Raw genomic sequence first — 16,940 nt, 5'->3', positions numbered from 1 at the left:
CCGCTAAATTCAATGCTAAATATGTAAAATCTACGCTAAAATTCAACGCTAAATATGTAAGATCCACGCTAAAACTCAACGCAAAATAAGTAAGATTGGCGTTGAATGCGTTGAATTTACGTAAGCTCTACGCTAAATTTAACGCTAAATGTGTAGGATATACGCTAGAATTCAACGCTGAAGATGTTAGATTGGCGTTGAATGCATTGAATTTATGTAAGATCTACGGTAAATTCAATGCTAAATATGTAAAATCTACGCTAAAATTCAACGCTAAAAAGGTAAGACCCACGCCAAAATTCAACGCAAAATATGTAAGATTGGCGTTGAATTCGTTGAAATTACGTAAGATCTACGCTAAATTCAATGCTAAATATGTAAGATCTAAGCTAAACCTCAACACTAAACTTGTAAGATCTCCGCCAAATTTCAACGCAAAATATGTAAGATTGGCGTTGAATGCGTTGAATTTATGTAAGCTCTACGCTAAATTCAACGCTAAATATGTAGGATATACGCTAGAATTCAACGCTAAAGATGTTAGATTGGCGTTGAATGCATTGAATTTATGTAAGATCTACGCTAAATTCAATGCTAAATATGTAAAATCTACGCTAAAATTCAACGCTATAGATGTTAGATTGGCGTTGAATGCATTGAATTTATGTAAGATCTACGCTTAATTCAACGCCCAAATTTGTAAGATCTACGCCAAATTTCAACGCAAAATATGAAAGATTGGCGTTGAATTCGTTGATTTTATGTAAGATCTACGCAAAATTCAATGCTAAATATGTAAGATTGGCGTTGAATTCGTTGAAATTACGTAAGATCTACGCTAAATTCAATGCTAAATATGTAAGATCTAAGCTAAACCTCAACACTAAACTTGTAAGATCTCCGCCAAATTTCAACGCAAAATATGTAAGATTGGCGTTGAATGCGTTGAATTAATGTAAGCTCTACGCTGAATTCAACGCTAAATATGTAGGATATACGCTAGAATTCAACGCTAAAGATGTTAGATTGGCGTTGAATGCATTGAATTTATGTAAGATCTACGCTAAATTCAATGCTAAATATGTAAAATCTACGCTAAAATTCAACGCTAAAAAGGTAAGACCCACGCCAAAATTCAACGCAAAATAGGTAAGATTGGCGTTGAATGCGTTCAATTTATGTAAGCTGTACGCTAAATTCAACGCTAAATATGTAAGATATACGCTAAAATTCAACGCTATAGATGTTAGATTGGCGTTGAATGCATTGAATTTATGTAAGATCTACGCTTAATTCAACGCCCAAATTTGTAAGATCTACGCCAAATTTCAACGCAAAATATGTAAGATTGGCGTTGAATTCGTTGATTTTATGTAATATCTACGCAAAATTCAATGCTAAATATGTAAGATTGGCGTTGAATTCGTTGAAATTACGTAAGATCTACGCTAAATTCAATGCTAAATATGTAAGATCTAAGCTAAACCTCAACACTAAACTTGTAAGATCTCCGCCAAATTTCAACGCAAAATATGTAAGATTGGCGTTGAATGCGTTGAATTAATGTAAGCTCTACGCTAAATTCAACGCTAAATATGTAGGATATACGCTAGAATTCAACGCTAAAGATGTTAGATTGGCGTTGAATGCATTGAATTTATGTAAGATCTACGCTAAATTCAATGCTAAATATGTAAAATCTACGCTAAAATTCAACGCTAAAAAGGTAAGACCCACGCTAAAATTCAACGCAAAATAAGTAAGATTGGCGTTGAATGCGTTCAATTTATGTAAGCTGTACGCTAAATTCAACGCTAAATATGTAAGATATACGCTAAAATTCAACGCTATAGATGTTAGATTGGCGTTGAATGCATTGAATTTATGTAAGATCTACGCTTAATTCAACACCCAAATTTGTAATATCTACGCCAAATTTCAACGCAAAATATGTAAGATTGGCGTTGAATTCGTTGATTTTATGTAAGATCTACGCAAAATTCAATGCTAAATATGTAAAATCTACGCTAAAATTCACCGCTAAATATTTCAAGATCCACGCCAAAATTCATCGCAAAATATGTAAGATTGGCGTTGAATGCGTTAAATTTATGTAAGCTCTACGCTAAATTCAACGCTAAATATGTAAGATTTACGGTAAAAGTCAACGCTAAAGATGTTAGATTGAGGTTGAATGCATTGAATTTATGTAAGCTATACGCTAAATTCAACGCTAAATATGTAAGATTTACGGTAAAAGTCAACGCTAAAGATGTTAGATTGAGGTTGAATGCATTGAATTTATGTAAGATCTACGCTAAATTCAACGCTAAATATGTAAGATCTACGCTAAAATTCAACGCTAAAAATGTAAGATCCACGCAAAAATTCAACGCAATTTTTGTAAGATTGGTGTTGAATGCGTTGAATTTATGTAAGATCTAAGCTCAAACGTAGATCTTACATAAATTCAACGCATTCAACGCCAATCTTACATAATTTTGTGTTTTTTAGCGTTGACACCTCGGCCCGGGCAGGCGTGATTGGTGTTGTTTTTTTAATTGCTCTCGAGTGAAGTTTGAAGCAATTATTGCAAACGTGATGGTCATTTTTACGCAAAATTGTTGCTTGAGAGTTTTGACTTTTCGAGTGACTTTTACGCCGTCTACGAGCCACGTACACGAGCCCCCTCCCCCCACCCACCCCAACCTCCCGAACGACAGCCAGGAGTTATTTTATAATTAATTGCTTGCCAGAAAAAAAACATATCTTGAGTTGCTAAACTATTTTTGAAGGTTTCTTTAACTCCAATACCCAAAGATAAACTTTTCTCGAACTCGCTGGTAATTCAAATTGAAGGCCTTGGGCTGATAACAAGAATCAGATAAAATTTAAGAATTTTTTGTTAGCCTTGCCTTAAAATATAACTAGCATTCGAAATTTTAGGTTTCATTAGCAAAACTCCTTAGTAAATGTTTAAAACAATTACTGAAAGCTTACCAACAAGTTCACTCTGCCAGAGCATAAATGTTCAAATATCTCATTTTCATGGAGATCATTAAATGCAAGGATTTCCAAGTCAACAGATTTCATTTATCTGAAATGTTTTCAGACCTTGAGGTCTGTGTGATTCTATCTTAACTCATTTCTTCATCAGCATGTATCAAAATGATTTATGAAATCTTTTGTGGATTTCTCCAAAGCTATCGCCTGAACAATATGTTTTTGCATATGATGTGAATAATTTTGAAATAAAAAAGGCCATACTAATTTTAATGTGTTCTGACAGTGAAAGGGTTGCTTATCTTCTTTTGAGTCAATAATAACTCGGGTCGAGGTGTCACAGCAAAAAATTGCTAAAAGATGTAAGATTTGCGATGAAATTGAGTGAAAATGTAAGGTTTGCGCTTAATGAGATGAATGCGGTAACAAAAAAAATTTAAGCAGTGAAAGTTTTGCTTCACCGCTTAAGTGGTGGGAGAAAATTTTTCACCGCTACCAGCAGAACGCGGTGAAAAAAAATTTTGCTGCGCTGCTAATATTGCAAACCTTACAAATATACACCGCTTTCACCGCATTCAACGCTAAAAATTGCGTGCGTTTTGCGGTGAAAAAAGTTTTTTTAACCTCTAATCTTATATTATTTCTTAACACAACATCGAACAGGGTAGCATTGGCCGCATATGTTGTTTAGTAGTTGCCTTCAGCCCCTCAACGGCTATTTTTGTAGCACTCTTTTTCCTACAAATCAGGAATTTGATTGTATTGGTGGTCTAACCTGTTATATGATGTTTTCACACATAATTCCATGACTTTGATCTTTCAAATCGGGATAAACAGGTAAAGCTGAATGGCCATTAAGATTTATTGGAGACCTTTAGCTTGCTTTAGCTATTTTTTTTCGCTATATTTAGCTATAATTTGGAAACATATTTAGCTATAATTTTTTCGCTATATTTAGCTATAATTTGAAAACATATTTCAGCAATTTTCCTCTTTTTTCATTTGCCATTAGAGATAAAGGATTTCTTTAGGGCTAGAAAATTGGTCATTTAATTATTTAAAAAGAAAAAGAGATAGTTTTGAAGATATTAACCTGATGGTCTTTGCGTGACTTCTCATTAGTGTGTAAAATTACTTTCAACTTTTTGAAAATTATTTTTGTCATTTTCGGTCTTCATTGGCCTGTAGAACATTTCTAGGTTTTGACGATTGGAGACTGCCTTGATAATAGCGATAAAACAATGGTTTTCAACATATAGGATTTCCAATTTTAGCGAGTTTCCAAAGAAAATGTTTCAAATCCTTTTAAGAATGCTTTATTAGCCTTGCCTTGAAATATAACTAGCATTCGAGAATCTAGGTCTCATTAGCAGAAATCCTCAGAAAATTTTTCAAACATTTAGTGAAACGTTACCAACAAGTTCACTATGCCAGAGCATAAATGTTTATTTTTCTCATTTTTATGGAGATCAATAAATGCAAAGATTTCCAAGTCAACAGATTTCATTTATCTGAAACGTTTTCAGACCTTGAAGTCTGTCTTATTATAAATTAACTCATTGCTTCGTTAGCATGTGCCAAAATGATCTATGAAAAATTTTGTGGATTTCTCCAAAGCTATCGCCTGAGCAATATGTTTTTGCATTTGATGTGAATAATTTTGAATTAAAAAAGGCCATACTAATTTCAATGGGTTCTGACAGTAAAAGGATTGCTTATCTTCTTTTGAGTCATGAACAACTCGGGTCGAGGTGTCACCGCAAAAAATTGCTAAAAGATGTAAGATTTGCGATAAATTTGAGTAAAACTGTAAGATTTGCGCTCAATGCGATGAAAGCGGAAAAAAAATTTAAGTATTGAAAGTTTTGTTTCACCGTTTAGGTGGTGAAAAAAAATTTTCACCGCTACCAGCAGAATGCGGTGAAAAAAAATTTTGCGCTGCTAATATTGCAAACCCTACAAATATACACCGCTTTCACCGCAGTCAATGCAAAAGAAATGCGCGCGTTTTGCGGTGAAAAAAGTTCTTTTTAACCTCTAATCTTACATTATTTCTTGACAAAACAACGAACAAGGAAGCATTGGCCGCAAATGTTGTTTAGTAGCTGCCTTCAGCCCCTCAACGGCTATTTTTGTAACACTCTTTTTCCTACAAATCAGGAATTTGATTGTATTGGTGGTCTAACCTGTTATATGATGTTTTCACACATAATTCCATGACTTTGATCTTTCAAATCGGGATAAACAGGTAAAGCTGAGTGGCCATTAAGATTTATTGGAGACCTTTAGCTGGCTTTAGCTATTTTTTGCTATATTTAGCTATAACTTGAAAACATATTTAGCTATAATTTTTTCACTATATTTGGCTATAATTTGAAAACATATTTCAGCAATTTTCCTGTTTTTTTATTTGCCTTTAGAGATAAAGGATTTGTTGAGGGCTAGAAGATTGGTTATTTAATGATTTAAAAAGAAAAGAAGATAGTTTTGAAGATATTAACCTGATGGTCTTTGCGTGACTTCTCAGTCAAATTTAAAATTACTTTCAAATTTTGGAAATTTTTTTTGTCATTTTCGATCTTCATTGGCCAGTAGAACAGTTCTAGGTTTTGATGATAGGAAACTGCCTTGATTATAGCGATAAAACAATGGTTTTCAGGATATAGGGTTTCCAGTTTTAGCCAGTTTTCAAAGAAAAATTGCAAAATGTTTCAAATTCTTTTAAGAATGTTTTTAGCCTTGCCTTAAAATCTAACTAGCATTCGAGACTCTAAGTCTCATTAGCAGAATTCCTCAGAAAATTTTTCAAACATTTAGTGAAACGTTACCAACAAGTTCACTATGCCAGAGCATAAATGTTTATATTTCTCATTTTTATGGAGATCAATAAATGCAAGGATTTCCAAGTCAACAAATTTCATTTATCTGAAACGTTTTCAAACCTTGAAGTCTGTCTGACTATTTATCAACCCATTGCTTCGTTAGCATGTGCCAAAATGGTTTAGAACTCTTTTGTGGATTTCTCCAAAGCTATCGCCGGAACAATATGTTTTTGCATATGATGTGAATAATTTTGAAATAAAAAAGGCCATACTAATTTTAATGTGTTCTGACAGTGAAAAGGTTGCTTATCGTCTTTTGAGTCAATAATAACTCGGGTCGAGGTTTCACAGCAAAAAATTGCTAAAAAAGGTAAGAATTCCGATAAATTTGATTAAAAATGTAAGATTTGCGCTCAATGCGATGAATGAGGTAAAACAATTTAAGTAGTGAAAGTTTTGTTTCACCGCTTGAGTGGTAAAAAAAAAATTCACCGCTACCAGCAGAATGCAATGAAAAAATTTTTGCGCTGCTAATATTGTAAACCTTACAAATATACATCGCTTGAAAGAAAAGCGGAATAGTTTTGGGCTTCGGCTCTGACCGCACAGCCGACTGGACTGAGCTGCCTATTAAAGAAAATATAATGCAACATAATCTGACTTTTTTGTTTTGTGGTGGATTTTTCTAAAACTATCGCCTGAACAATATGTTTTTGCATTTAATATGAACAATTTTGAATCAAGAAAGGCCCCACTAAATTTCGTTTGTTCTGACAGTGAACGGACTGCTTATCTTCTTTTGAGTCATTAATAAGCCGGGTTGAAGTGACACCACAAAAAAGCGCTGGATGAATTCGATTAGAAAAGTAAAATCTGCGCTCAATGCGATAAAAAAAATTCAGCGGTGAATGAAAATTTCTCACTGCTATCAGCAGAATGCGGTGGAAAAAATTTTTCAGCGCTATGAGCCGAATGCGGTGGAAAAAATTTTTCTCCGCTAAAGTCGCAAAGCTTAGAAATATTCACCGTTAATTTCAACCCTTATATTAAATTCACAGGAAGTCTATCTAATTTAAATGACAGATGGCGAAGTGGAAGAAGAATTTGGTGACAAGCAGCAGGTGAGTGGTTCCAGCCCGTGTAAGGCAGTTTCTTTTTTGTAAGAAATCCGATGAATGCGGTGAAAAAAAATTCTAAAAACCGCAAATCTTACAAATATGCACCGCTTTCACCGCATTCAACGCTATAAATTGCGCGCGCCTTGCGTTTCAAAAAGTTCTTTTTCACCACTAATTTTACATTATTTCATGACAAAACCTCAACCCGGGAAGCATTGGCCACATACGGTGTTTAATAGCTGCCGTCAGCCCCTCAACGGCTATTATTTAAGCACTCTCTTTTCCTAAAAATCGGGAATTGGATTTTATTGGTGGTCGAACTTGTTATATGATGTTTGCATACACTATTCCTTGACTTTGATCTTTCAAATCGGGGTAAACGGTTAAGGCCGAGTGGGCATTAAGATTTATTAGAGACCCTTAGCTGGCTTTAGCTATTTTTTCAAGTGATTAGAGTGCTGAAGTTGCTGAATAGGCCTATATTCAAGGTGAACAGGTTTTTTTGGGGAGTTGTTGAGCCAAAAATAGTGTAATTTTTCATTTTTTTGTAATTTTTTCGGGTATTTGCTTGATAAGGCTTATATTGACCTTTGCCGAAATTGATAAAAATTTCTTGCAATACACAATTTCTTTATATGCCCACCTTGAGAGGCAGATGTTTTAGTAATTCAAACTCAAACAAGCCAAAAAAATTGTTCGCCCCCTAAAGGCAATAAAATCAAAAATGTGGAAAAATCTCATATCATTTGAAAACAATTTTAAAAATAAGTATCAATTTTTTAAATTTATTTCAGCAATTTTCCTCCTTTTTTCGGCCTTTAGAGACAAAAGATGTTTTTTGGGGCTAGAAGATTGTTTACTTAATGGTTTATAGAGAAAAGGAAATAGTTTTGAAGATATTAACCTCATGATCTTTGGCGCCTTATCAGTAAACTTAAAATTTCTTTCAAATTTTTGAACAAGTTTTTATCATTTTTGATTTTCATTGGTCAGTGGATTACTCCTATGTTTTGATGATAGAAGGCTGCATTGATTATAGTGACAAAACAATGGTTTTAAAGATATAGGATTTTCATTTTTAGCGAGTTTAAAAAAAAATTTTTCAATCTCCTTTGATAATTTTTTGCAGTTTTCCTAGCTTTCTTTTGTCTTTAACGTGCAGTTGAAATCGTTAAGAGTTTGAAAATAGAGAGACAAATAGTTTCTAGGGGTAATAGAATTGTTTTCAAGATTCTAAGGTTACAAGTTTTTTTCAAACTTTTCTGGTTTTTTTTTAATTTATGATAATTTTCTAGTTTAGGGGCCAATTAAATATTCAGATGTTGAATAAAGAGTTTCGGATTAGATTTTAATGTTAATGAAATGGTTTTTATGATAATAAAATCAAGATGATTACGAAATCTTGTTGAAAAAGAATGCAATTTTCAATTTTCAATTTTTGGCATTTTTCGAGGTTTTTGATCTCTGGTGGCGAATAATGGTTTTGACCAATTTTTGAGTTAATTCAATTTTTTGCAGTTATACAATAGCGTCAAGAACTTGAGCAACTTTTCTCTAGTTTTTGCTATTTTATATAAATTTTCAATTTTTTCCAGTTCTTGCTTTTTGTCGCTTATATTCGCGGCAGGATTTCAACCAGCCAAGCAGTAATTATCTAAAAGGTTTTAGCAGAAAACGGTATTGAAGACATAAGTTTAAAGAAGGACACAAATTTGCCTTATACTACTTTTTTGGAACAATTTATTGAATGTTTTGACTTTTCCAGTTTTCTTATTTCAAGTCGTCGAAAATTTTTTTATTATCTCTCTGCTGGGCGTGTGCTTTATTTTGAACAATGCAAATCTAGTTATGTAGATTTTCACGTTAAGCATCGTTTATCAGTTTTACCATATTTGTCACAAAAAATTAAGAAAATTTTGAAATTGCTTTTATTATATTTAATATCTTATCACCTAGAATTGTTAATGGCGGTATCATTGGTTAGTAATGAATCATAAATGAATCTACTCAGTGTTTGAGTTTACAATAAGTGGTTTCTACGAAATTGACATCGTTTTCTTCAAAAATTTTTCATGATTTTTTGAATTCATAGACTACTTTTTGTACTTTTTGTTGTGTTATCATTTAATCCCGTTATGAACAAATTTTATAGGTTGCTAATACAGATTTTTTTTAAAAAAATTTAATTGTTTCAGTTCAAAGCTATTTCCTTCTATGACTTTTATTGTTTCCAAGAAATTTTCATCGAGTTTTTGCTGAATTTCTTGTCGTATCTCTTATGTCTCTTAATAAAAAGTCTCATCGGTTGCCAATGATGATAAAATTATCCTAGCAAAGAGAAGCAGATTTTAGTAAACTTTCCTTTTGACTGATACTTTGTCCGATTTCAAATAGACTTTGTTAGTGTTTGTTGTACTTTTTGTTGTTTTATAATGTAATCTGAATATTGACAGACTATATCTTTGCTAATCAGAAATCAGTAAGTCAAAATAGTCACTTGAGTTCCTAGCAATCGTCTCTAAGATTTTAAGACCTGCTTCATGAATTTTTTATGTGATTTTAAGATCTTACGAGTTTTCTGTTTTTTCTTATGGTCTCTTTGCTTAGTCTCAACAATAACAATAAACTCTTAGTGGCCTTCTATTGCAAGGTATTTTAAACATTTTATTGGCTCAAAATTTTGCTAATATATTCATTAACTGAGATACTATTTTTTAGAAGGGTTTAAGTGAATTTGTGAATCTAGCCTTCGTTTTTAGTTCGTTCTATTGTTTATTTTTCAGCCATTAGATCTGCTAAAAAGTATTCTATGAGCTTCAAATGTTTGTGATTTGCTCTGGGTAGGGGTTTTGGCATGTAGCCAGTAACGATTTTCAGTTTGACTCAAATTTGCTCTTTTTTGCCAGTTTTTTTTAGTTTTGGCCTGTTTTTTTGGTCGTTGATTCCCACAAGGTTATTGTATTATGTACTCATGTTAAGGACGCACAGGAGTTACCATTTTCAAAAATTGTTGTTATTTTTAGGAATTCTTTAAATACTAACTTTTGGAAAAAAATTCTAATTGGTTTCACATCTTTTTTTCTTTTTTGAGCATATAGGGCCAGCTGTTTTGTTGACTGTCTTAGATTGATCTTGCTGAAAATATAATTTTGTCGGCTCATTAGTTAATTCAATTCTTTGGATTGTAATTCACGACTGGACCTGCTATGTATTTGAATTCGCTTTACCTCTTAATCGCGTTTACTTTAGAGCAAATGCTAGCTTGCATTGTCATTAGGATTGATGGATTTCAGTTTAGAAGCTGAAATTAGTTTTAGAATCTACCCAGTGCGATGATTCCCGGTAAATCCTGCCGGGAAAATTACCATTCCTGGTATTTCCCGCCAAAAATGCCAAATTTCTGTCAGGAAATTACCAGGATTGACAGGAAAAAGCACAGATTGCGATGATGCCCGAATTTCCTGGTATTTTGACAAAGTTCCTGGTAATCCCGGTCAAGATGTCGAAAAATTACCGTGAGTTACCATTTAATGTCATTCTCGGTAGGATTCCTGGTATTTTCCCGCCGGGAAGTTAAGGTAAATTATCGGGAAAATTACCGGGGAAACTCCATTTTTACCGGGAAACGTTGCACTGGGTAATTGAAACTTAAACCAAATTAGAACACTTTTTGACTCTTAGAAAAATTTCTGTCATCTATTCTTTATCTTTTTTGGTGTCAATCCTGATGTGCATCATGTACGTCAACGGCAGCCATTTTCTGGCAATTCGCCTGGCTACTTCTAGTAATTGTTCTTGATTGTATATAACCATTACAGAATAATTTTTACCGAAATAAATTTACAGAGTATGCTAGAGGGAAGAAAAAAAGAAATGAAACGAAAGGTTCTCAATCACCATCAGAGAGCAAGTCGGCCACTGGCGACGATGAGTACAACGAAACAAAGATCACATTAAAGGGTGCCTGTTTGAAATCATTGAGCGACTTACTAGTAACAAATGCATATTGACGCGATAATGGGTGCATATTGATGAGAATTATACAAAATCAGGCTAAATCTTGCAAAGATCTTGTCATGTGCGACATGGTTGACAAACATCAAGATATGTAAGATCTCTGAGAGAGAAATTTCTGGCTGGCTATCAAGAAACAAGATAATGGCAAAATAAAAAGGAAAAACGAACAATTATTAGCTATCTCTTAATTTAGTTATCTCTCGCTATATAGTAATACATAATTCAAGGATATCACATTAGTTCAAAACTAAGTTACAGGACGATTGCATGTTTTCTAATACCCAATAATTTTTATGTCCTGAGCTAATTACTCGATGTGAAAAATGATGGCCAACATGAGTAGAAAGTAAATACTGTCTCAAGTGAGGGGGGTTATCCTACGATACTTAAACATGGAATAATAGGGGGTTATCCTAGACGGAAACGGATTAAGTGGATTAGACCGCCTTGAAAATCATTTTTCCGTCATGAAAACTCTAGCGACGGTTGATTTGAAAACTGTTCACGAAACTTACAATGAATTGAAAAAGGATTACACTCAATACGGTGAAAGGTTTCGTTATCTCTTGGCGACATGTCAGTACTTGGATCCTGGTCTTGATTTGGATATTGCAATGAAAATGAGACTCTATGGTAGGTTGAATGGTATTGATATTTCTCCTCTGGGCAAGTATTTCAAGTCTTACAAAGTTTTGACGTTACATGCTATACTACACGACGCTTCAGGTTTTGTCTTTGAATATAGTGAAAAAGGGCCGGGCTATTCGTATGTCCTACCGTGTCCAGTGACAAACGAGTACCTTGGTCACGTGACAGGACTTGCCTTCTGTCTTTATATAAAAACTTCTAAAAGCAAAATATTCAGTTTGCTGGAATGTTGAAATCACGACAAGTTGCTCTTGATTTTAAAGGCTTTCGACATAAAAAGTCTGGTTTTATTATCAAAGAACTAACTGTTTCGACAAAAAAATTATTGCGATACGGTGTCATTTTTACTCCCAACTTCATTCAACATACTCTCTTCGAGTGAGAGATGATCATACAGTTGGGTGTAAAAATATCTCCATGGTTTGAAATGGGAGAGTGGAGATTATCCATATTGTTATTTGCAACAAATTTTTGATAGCATAGCACTTCGATTTGCCCTGCAACTTTTTATGCGAAGGGAACAGAAAAAAACAGAAACTCTTCAGAAACTTAAAAGAAAACTTACAGAAACTCAAAAAAGATGTTATCAATTTAGAGATTTTATAATTTCCAGAAATTGAAAACTAAAATTTTCTTACGTGACACAAATTTGAACTTCACATGTTTTAAGCTGTTCTGAGCGACAAAAAATAAACACTGCAAGAATAAAGCTACAATTTTTTACTTGTGGCTAACGAATGAATCGACGGTCCAAGAAAGCAGCACCGTCTCTACTTCAGGTGAACTTTACCTCAAATTTAGAGGTTTACAGTTGTATAGAGGATGAAAATCAGTTGACAGTTACATTCGTCAAAGAAGAAAAAGTTGATATTAGTAGTAAAACTGTACTGAGGAAACGGCAAACTGTCTGTACTGGAGATGAAATAGAAGCCTTCAAGAAATACCTTTCGCTTTTAGAGTACTTTCAATTGTACCATGTCTTTGGAAGAGAAAATGCGAAAGCTGAAAAAACGCCATTATCTATGCCCAAGCGTGCAGTACCAGTTCTGATATCACTAACCGATAAGTAAGACGTGTCCTGAGGTAGGGTTACCTTGAGAGGTTGCTCTACTTCTGTCTTATGGTGTCTCAAGAATATAGTCAAATCTTAAGGCTTACCTGACTAACTAAAGTTCTAGATCTCTAGTCTGTTACTCTTCTATCTGAGCTTCAGTAGACAGTGCACCGGCCGCAATGCTACAGTCTAAAGTATATCTCAATACTAAAACAAGAGCGGAGTAGAGAGAGAGAGAAATATACTTTATTATTATATCAGGTTTGACTGGTACCGACTAAAGGGGTAGCGTGTTGTGTTACCAACGGGTAAACAGATAAACATTTAAAGGAAAGGTATTTCCATATTTTCAACCAATCAGGGTTGAGTATTTTAGTTTATATTTATTAACATAAATAAAGACTCTAAATTTTTTTGTTGGAAGTCAACGCTGACTCCATCTTTCCGGGTTTTAGAGTTTTTTGAAAGTCTTCTGTACTATAAGTCAATCTCTCTTTATTTTCTCTGAAAGGTTTTTTATTTTTGACTGTGTTGCTTTGATAATCGTTTTCGTCAAAGGGTAGAGTCCCAGACATAAGTTGTCCACAGAGCAAGGAATGAACATCAATAACCACAAAAGTATCTTTTCCAATACCACTTCCAGTGGATGAAGATCCTTTTGGGTAGCTCCAGTGTTGATGTGTGTGGTGCTCCTGATGTCCGGTGACTTACCTGACTTACCTGATTTATTTTTGTTAGCTGTTAAAGTGCTTTACTATTTTTTTCCATGTTTATGTATTTGCAAGTGTTCTGTGCCAATACGTAGTATCCCTTCCGGTTGGAAGAGTTTTTTGAAATTGTAATTATGTATTTCGACGAAGTAATCGAGGGTAGTGAGTTTTTGTCAATCGAAGTCTTCGTTGACAATCAGTTAGTGACATGTGACTTTTTGGCCATGTTATATTTTGTTACTGAATTTGAACATATATTATTTGTTGTCTCCGGGTTGTTGTCTCCCGAAATCAGGGGTTATTCTGATGCTATTAGTTTTTACGAATTGTTTTGCCATACTTCTAGTGGTGTGGGGTAAGTATTGTTCAATGTTATTTTTCGCGTTTGTCGTATCTAAAAATTTTTTGAATGTTACAGATCTCGCTTATTTTCTTTTTAATGGGTAAACACAAAAATGTCTCATTGCCGTATTCCCATTAACGGTTATTTCATCAGTGGATAAAATAGTAAACTATCCGTCTACGCTGTTTATTTTATAAAGATTCGCCTGATACAACACATTGATATTCATTCTTCCAAATAATTCCTCCTTTCCTTTTGAAGGAAAAGCGTTTGAGTGTTTGTTACAAACAGAGTTGTTAGTTGTTTCTAATGTATTACATATGATTGCATAGTATGATGTTAGCTTACATGTTCTGATAGTGATGTTTATGTTAGTTACATATAAATATACTTTGTTGTGAATGTGAAAATTTCGAATTGTGAACATTCTCAATGCTTCGTCTCTTCTACCTTCTTTTGTATTTGTCTGTAAAGTATTGGTAGCTACTGTCAAATACTTTTTGTACGGTATGTTATGTTCTTTATGAAAGATTCTACATCTATTACATGATGAAACTATTAATTACGTTAACAGAGTTGTCATGTTATGACTCTTGTTGTTAGTACCCAATGCATGCAATGTATGTTAGAATTGTGCATTTTTGTATGTACACATTGCTATAGTGTATTATTATACACTGTGTTACTCACTCCTCTTATTACTAATACCTTGTTATATTTTTGTTTTCTTTTTATTTACAAAATTGCATATATCTAACTATGGAAAACTTTGCATATGTACATAAGTACAAGTAACTAAGAATAGGGGTAAGTGATAAAGTTAAAAAAAATTATTGTGTTTTTTAGATTCTATTACACATTAAGTGTCATACTAGTATAAATGGGGTACAATCATAGTTAAGGATTGTTTGCAAAATGGGTTTTGTTAATAGTATTTATAAAATATTTATTGCAAGGGAAATATGCAGAGGAACATCTATAGTTAGATGTATAACAATCAATATTTATAACAATGTTACAATGATAATGATTTGGGTATTACGAAACTTGTTACTACATCAAGACTTGTTACAGAATATTCCTTGTTAGAGTTTCTCTGTCTGTTTAGGGCGATTTGTTCGATCCCTATATTGTTGATATTCTTTGATGAAGTGATCATCATTGAAAGAAAAAATGCCACGAGATCAGTTATTTCATCTAGTGACACTTCTGTTATTGATGCTTTTACCGAGTTTCGTATTTCTTTCTCGATATCCGAGGTCTTGCGTTCAATGTTAAATTGTATCCGGTTTAGGACAGCTCTGTTGGTGACGCTGCCTTCCAAATGGTAAGTGTGATATTCCTCACATGGTTCTAAGGCTTCTATGGGTACAATGAGCGGTCGTTCGGGCGCTTCCTTGGGTTGGAAAAAATAGCAATTCTTTACTGGGTCAAAATTACGTAGTAATCCAATTGTGTATTCCCATTTTATTCTATATCCATAGTTAAGAAAATATGGTGAAGTTAATTGATCGTTTTTATGTATATAACTCTTTGTAGTATTCTTGTTCTTATCGCGTAAAAACGTATAGTATATTAAGTTGTGAACCAGTTTCGTTTAGTGGACTCTATAATTATTGTTCTGAACATCCTTTGGTGTCGGATGTAGGAAATTGAAGCTGAGTTGAAAAATCTGGTGATCAAAAACGCTGTATGCGGAAAGGTCTTGTGATGCCTTTGCTACGAGGTTATCAAATGTACCTGTTATAGGTATTTTAAATTCGTAGTCGAAGTCATATAAAAAGCGTTCTGTCAGACTATAGAACTGTTTTAAATTTGGGTATGCTGTTTGATGGTATTTGTCGAGTCATGTTTTTAGTACTACGTTTAACTGTATTCGTGTTCTCAGAAGGTAGAGGTGGAAAATATTCTGAGACACGATCATTTAGGTTGTGTAGCGGTGCCATTACAAAGTTATAGTACCGTGAATTGAATGGCTTTTCAAACCAATTACGATAACTTAATAATGGATTATAGTTACTGTTATGTGGGTTACTCAGTGTTCGGGGGTCTTTGTCCTGAAACCATATTGTTTCCATTACTGTTGTTGTTGGGGATTGCTCGTTAGTGGACTGGTGGAAAAATGGTTTCCTACTGTTGCTTCGGGGTGTTACGGCATACGGGAACCGTAGGTTGCTCGGTCTTATATGTGATGGATATCTATGTGATAAACGTTGTTGAACGTGATATTGCGGTAATTCGTGTTCGTTATTGTTAGGTGGAGGTGGTCGTACTGGTGGTGGATAATTAGGTAGAGGTGGCGATTGGTATACTGTATTTGGCGTGTTGTTTATGCCATCGTTACGTGGTCTGTTGTCCTGATAACTATGTACGTTAGTACTGGTTCCTTGTTCTGTTCTGTTATAAAAGGAATCTTGATTACGTTTGTTTTCTGTTTGTTTTTTCCTAGTAACTTGTTCTTTTATAACCTGTGCGATCTCTTTCGGTGTTGGTTGGTTCAACGCTGTTTGTGTGTGTTAATCGGAAGTGGCACATTCCACTTCGACTCTCATAGTTGTTATCCGGTCCTGTGGGTTATCAAAACGATCGTCTGTCTGCGTGCTGCAGTCAGAGGCGTTGTCGCGTATTGTTCCTGGACTTGAACGTCCTGATCCTGAACTGAGCTCCCCTTCCTCAACGTCGTAGCTGAGGGGCGAATCTGCTCTGTATGGAGTCTCGGGTTCATATTCTATTTTGTTTGCCATATCGTTTTTTGTTTGCTGAAAGGTAATTCAATTTGTTACATATTCTTAACATGGTATTAATTACAATTGTTTGGTACAGATTTATATATGAAACGTTGTTCATTTAGTTTGTTACAAACACACTTGTTATCAGTTGTACCCTTGTTATTGTCTGTTATAAAAGTATTATTATTCATTTGTCGTATTATGATTTGTGAATACACTGTCCATTCATATCCGTACAGGAATATGTTTCTGTGGTGAATTGCTTAGTACCAATGTGTTACTTATATATGTATGTTATATTGCAAGGAATAGGAAGTTTACATGTATTTCTCGAATGTATCAGATGTGTTAAGTATAAATATGGGAAAATACTTGAAATATGGGTGGCGGGTGTATTTGGTATTTAAATTAGGATAAGTAGGGGAATATCTGGCAAGTAAAAATGTTTTTGAATTAGTATAAAGCATGTTAGTTGTTCACAGCTGAGTAAAGGTTT

At 33.9% G+C, this 16,940-nt stretch overlaps 1 protein-coding gene across 4 annotated transcripts in view; it reads left to right on the top strand.

Annotated features, from left to right (window-relative positions):
- LOC142348299 (uncharacterized) overlaps nt 1–16,940 on the top strand; it is a 146,959-nt gene that overhangs the window by 36,043 nt on the left and 93,976 nt on the right. For all 4 annotated transcript variants that reach the window (XR_012760719.1, XM_075399596.1, XM_075399597.1 and 1 more), the window contains exon 5: nt 10,790–10,903. Coding sequence is in view for 3 of the 4 variants with exons in the window: in XM_075399596.1 (XP_075255711.1) it covers nt 10,790–10,903 (114 nt within the window). In the remaining variant the exon portion in view is untranslated. The remainder of the gene's footprint in view (nt 1–10,789; nt 10,904–16,940) is intronic.

Source organism: Convolutriloba macropyga, chromosome 10 (genome assembly GCF_964194025.1).
Source record: "Convolutriloba macropyga chromosome 10, txConMacr16.3, whole genome shotgun sequence".
In the NCBI taxonomy this organism is placed as follows: Eukaryota; Metazoa; Xenacoelomorpha; order Acoela; family Convolutidae; genus Convolutriloba; species Convolutriloba macropyga.
Note: the sequence above shows the minus strand (reverse complement) of the source record. Positions and strands in the feature narration are given on the sequence as shown.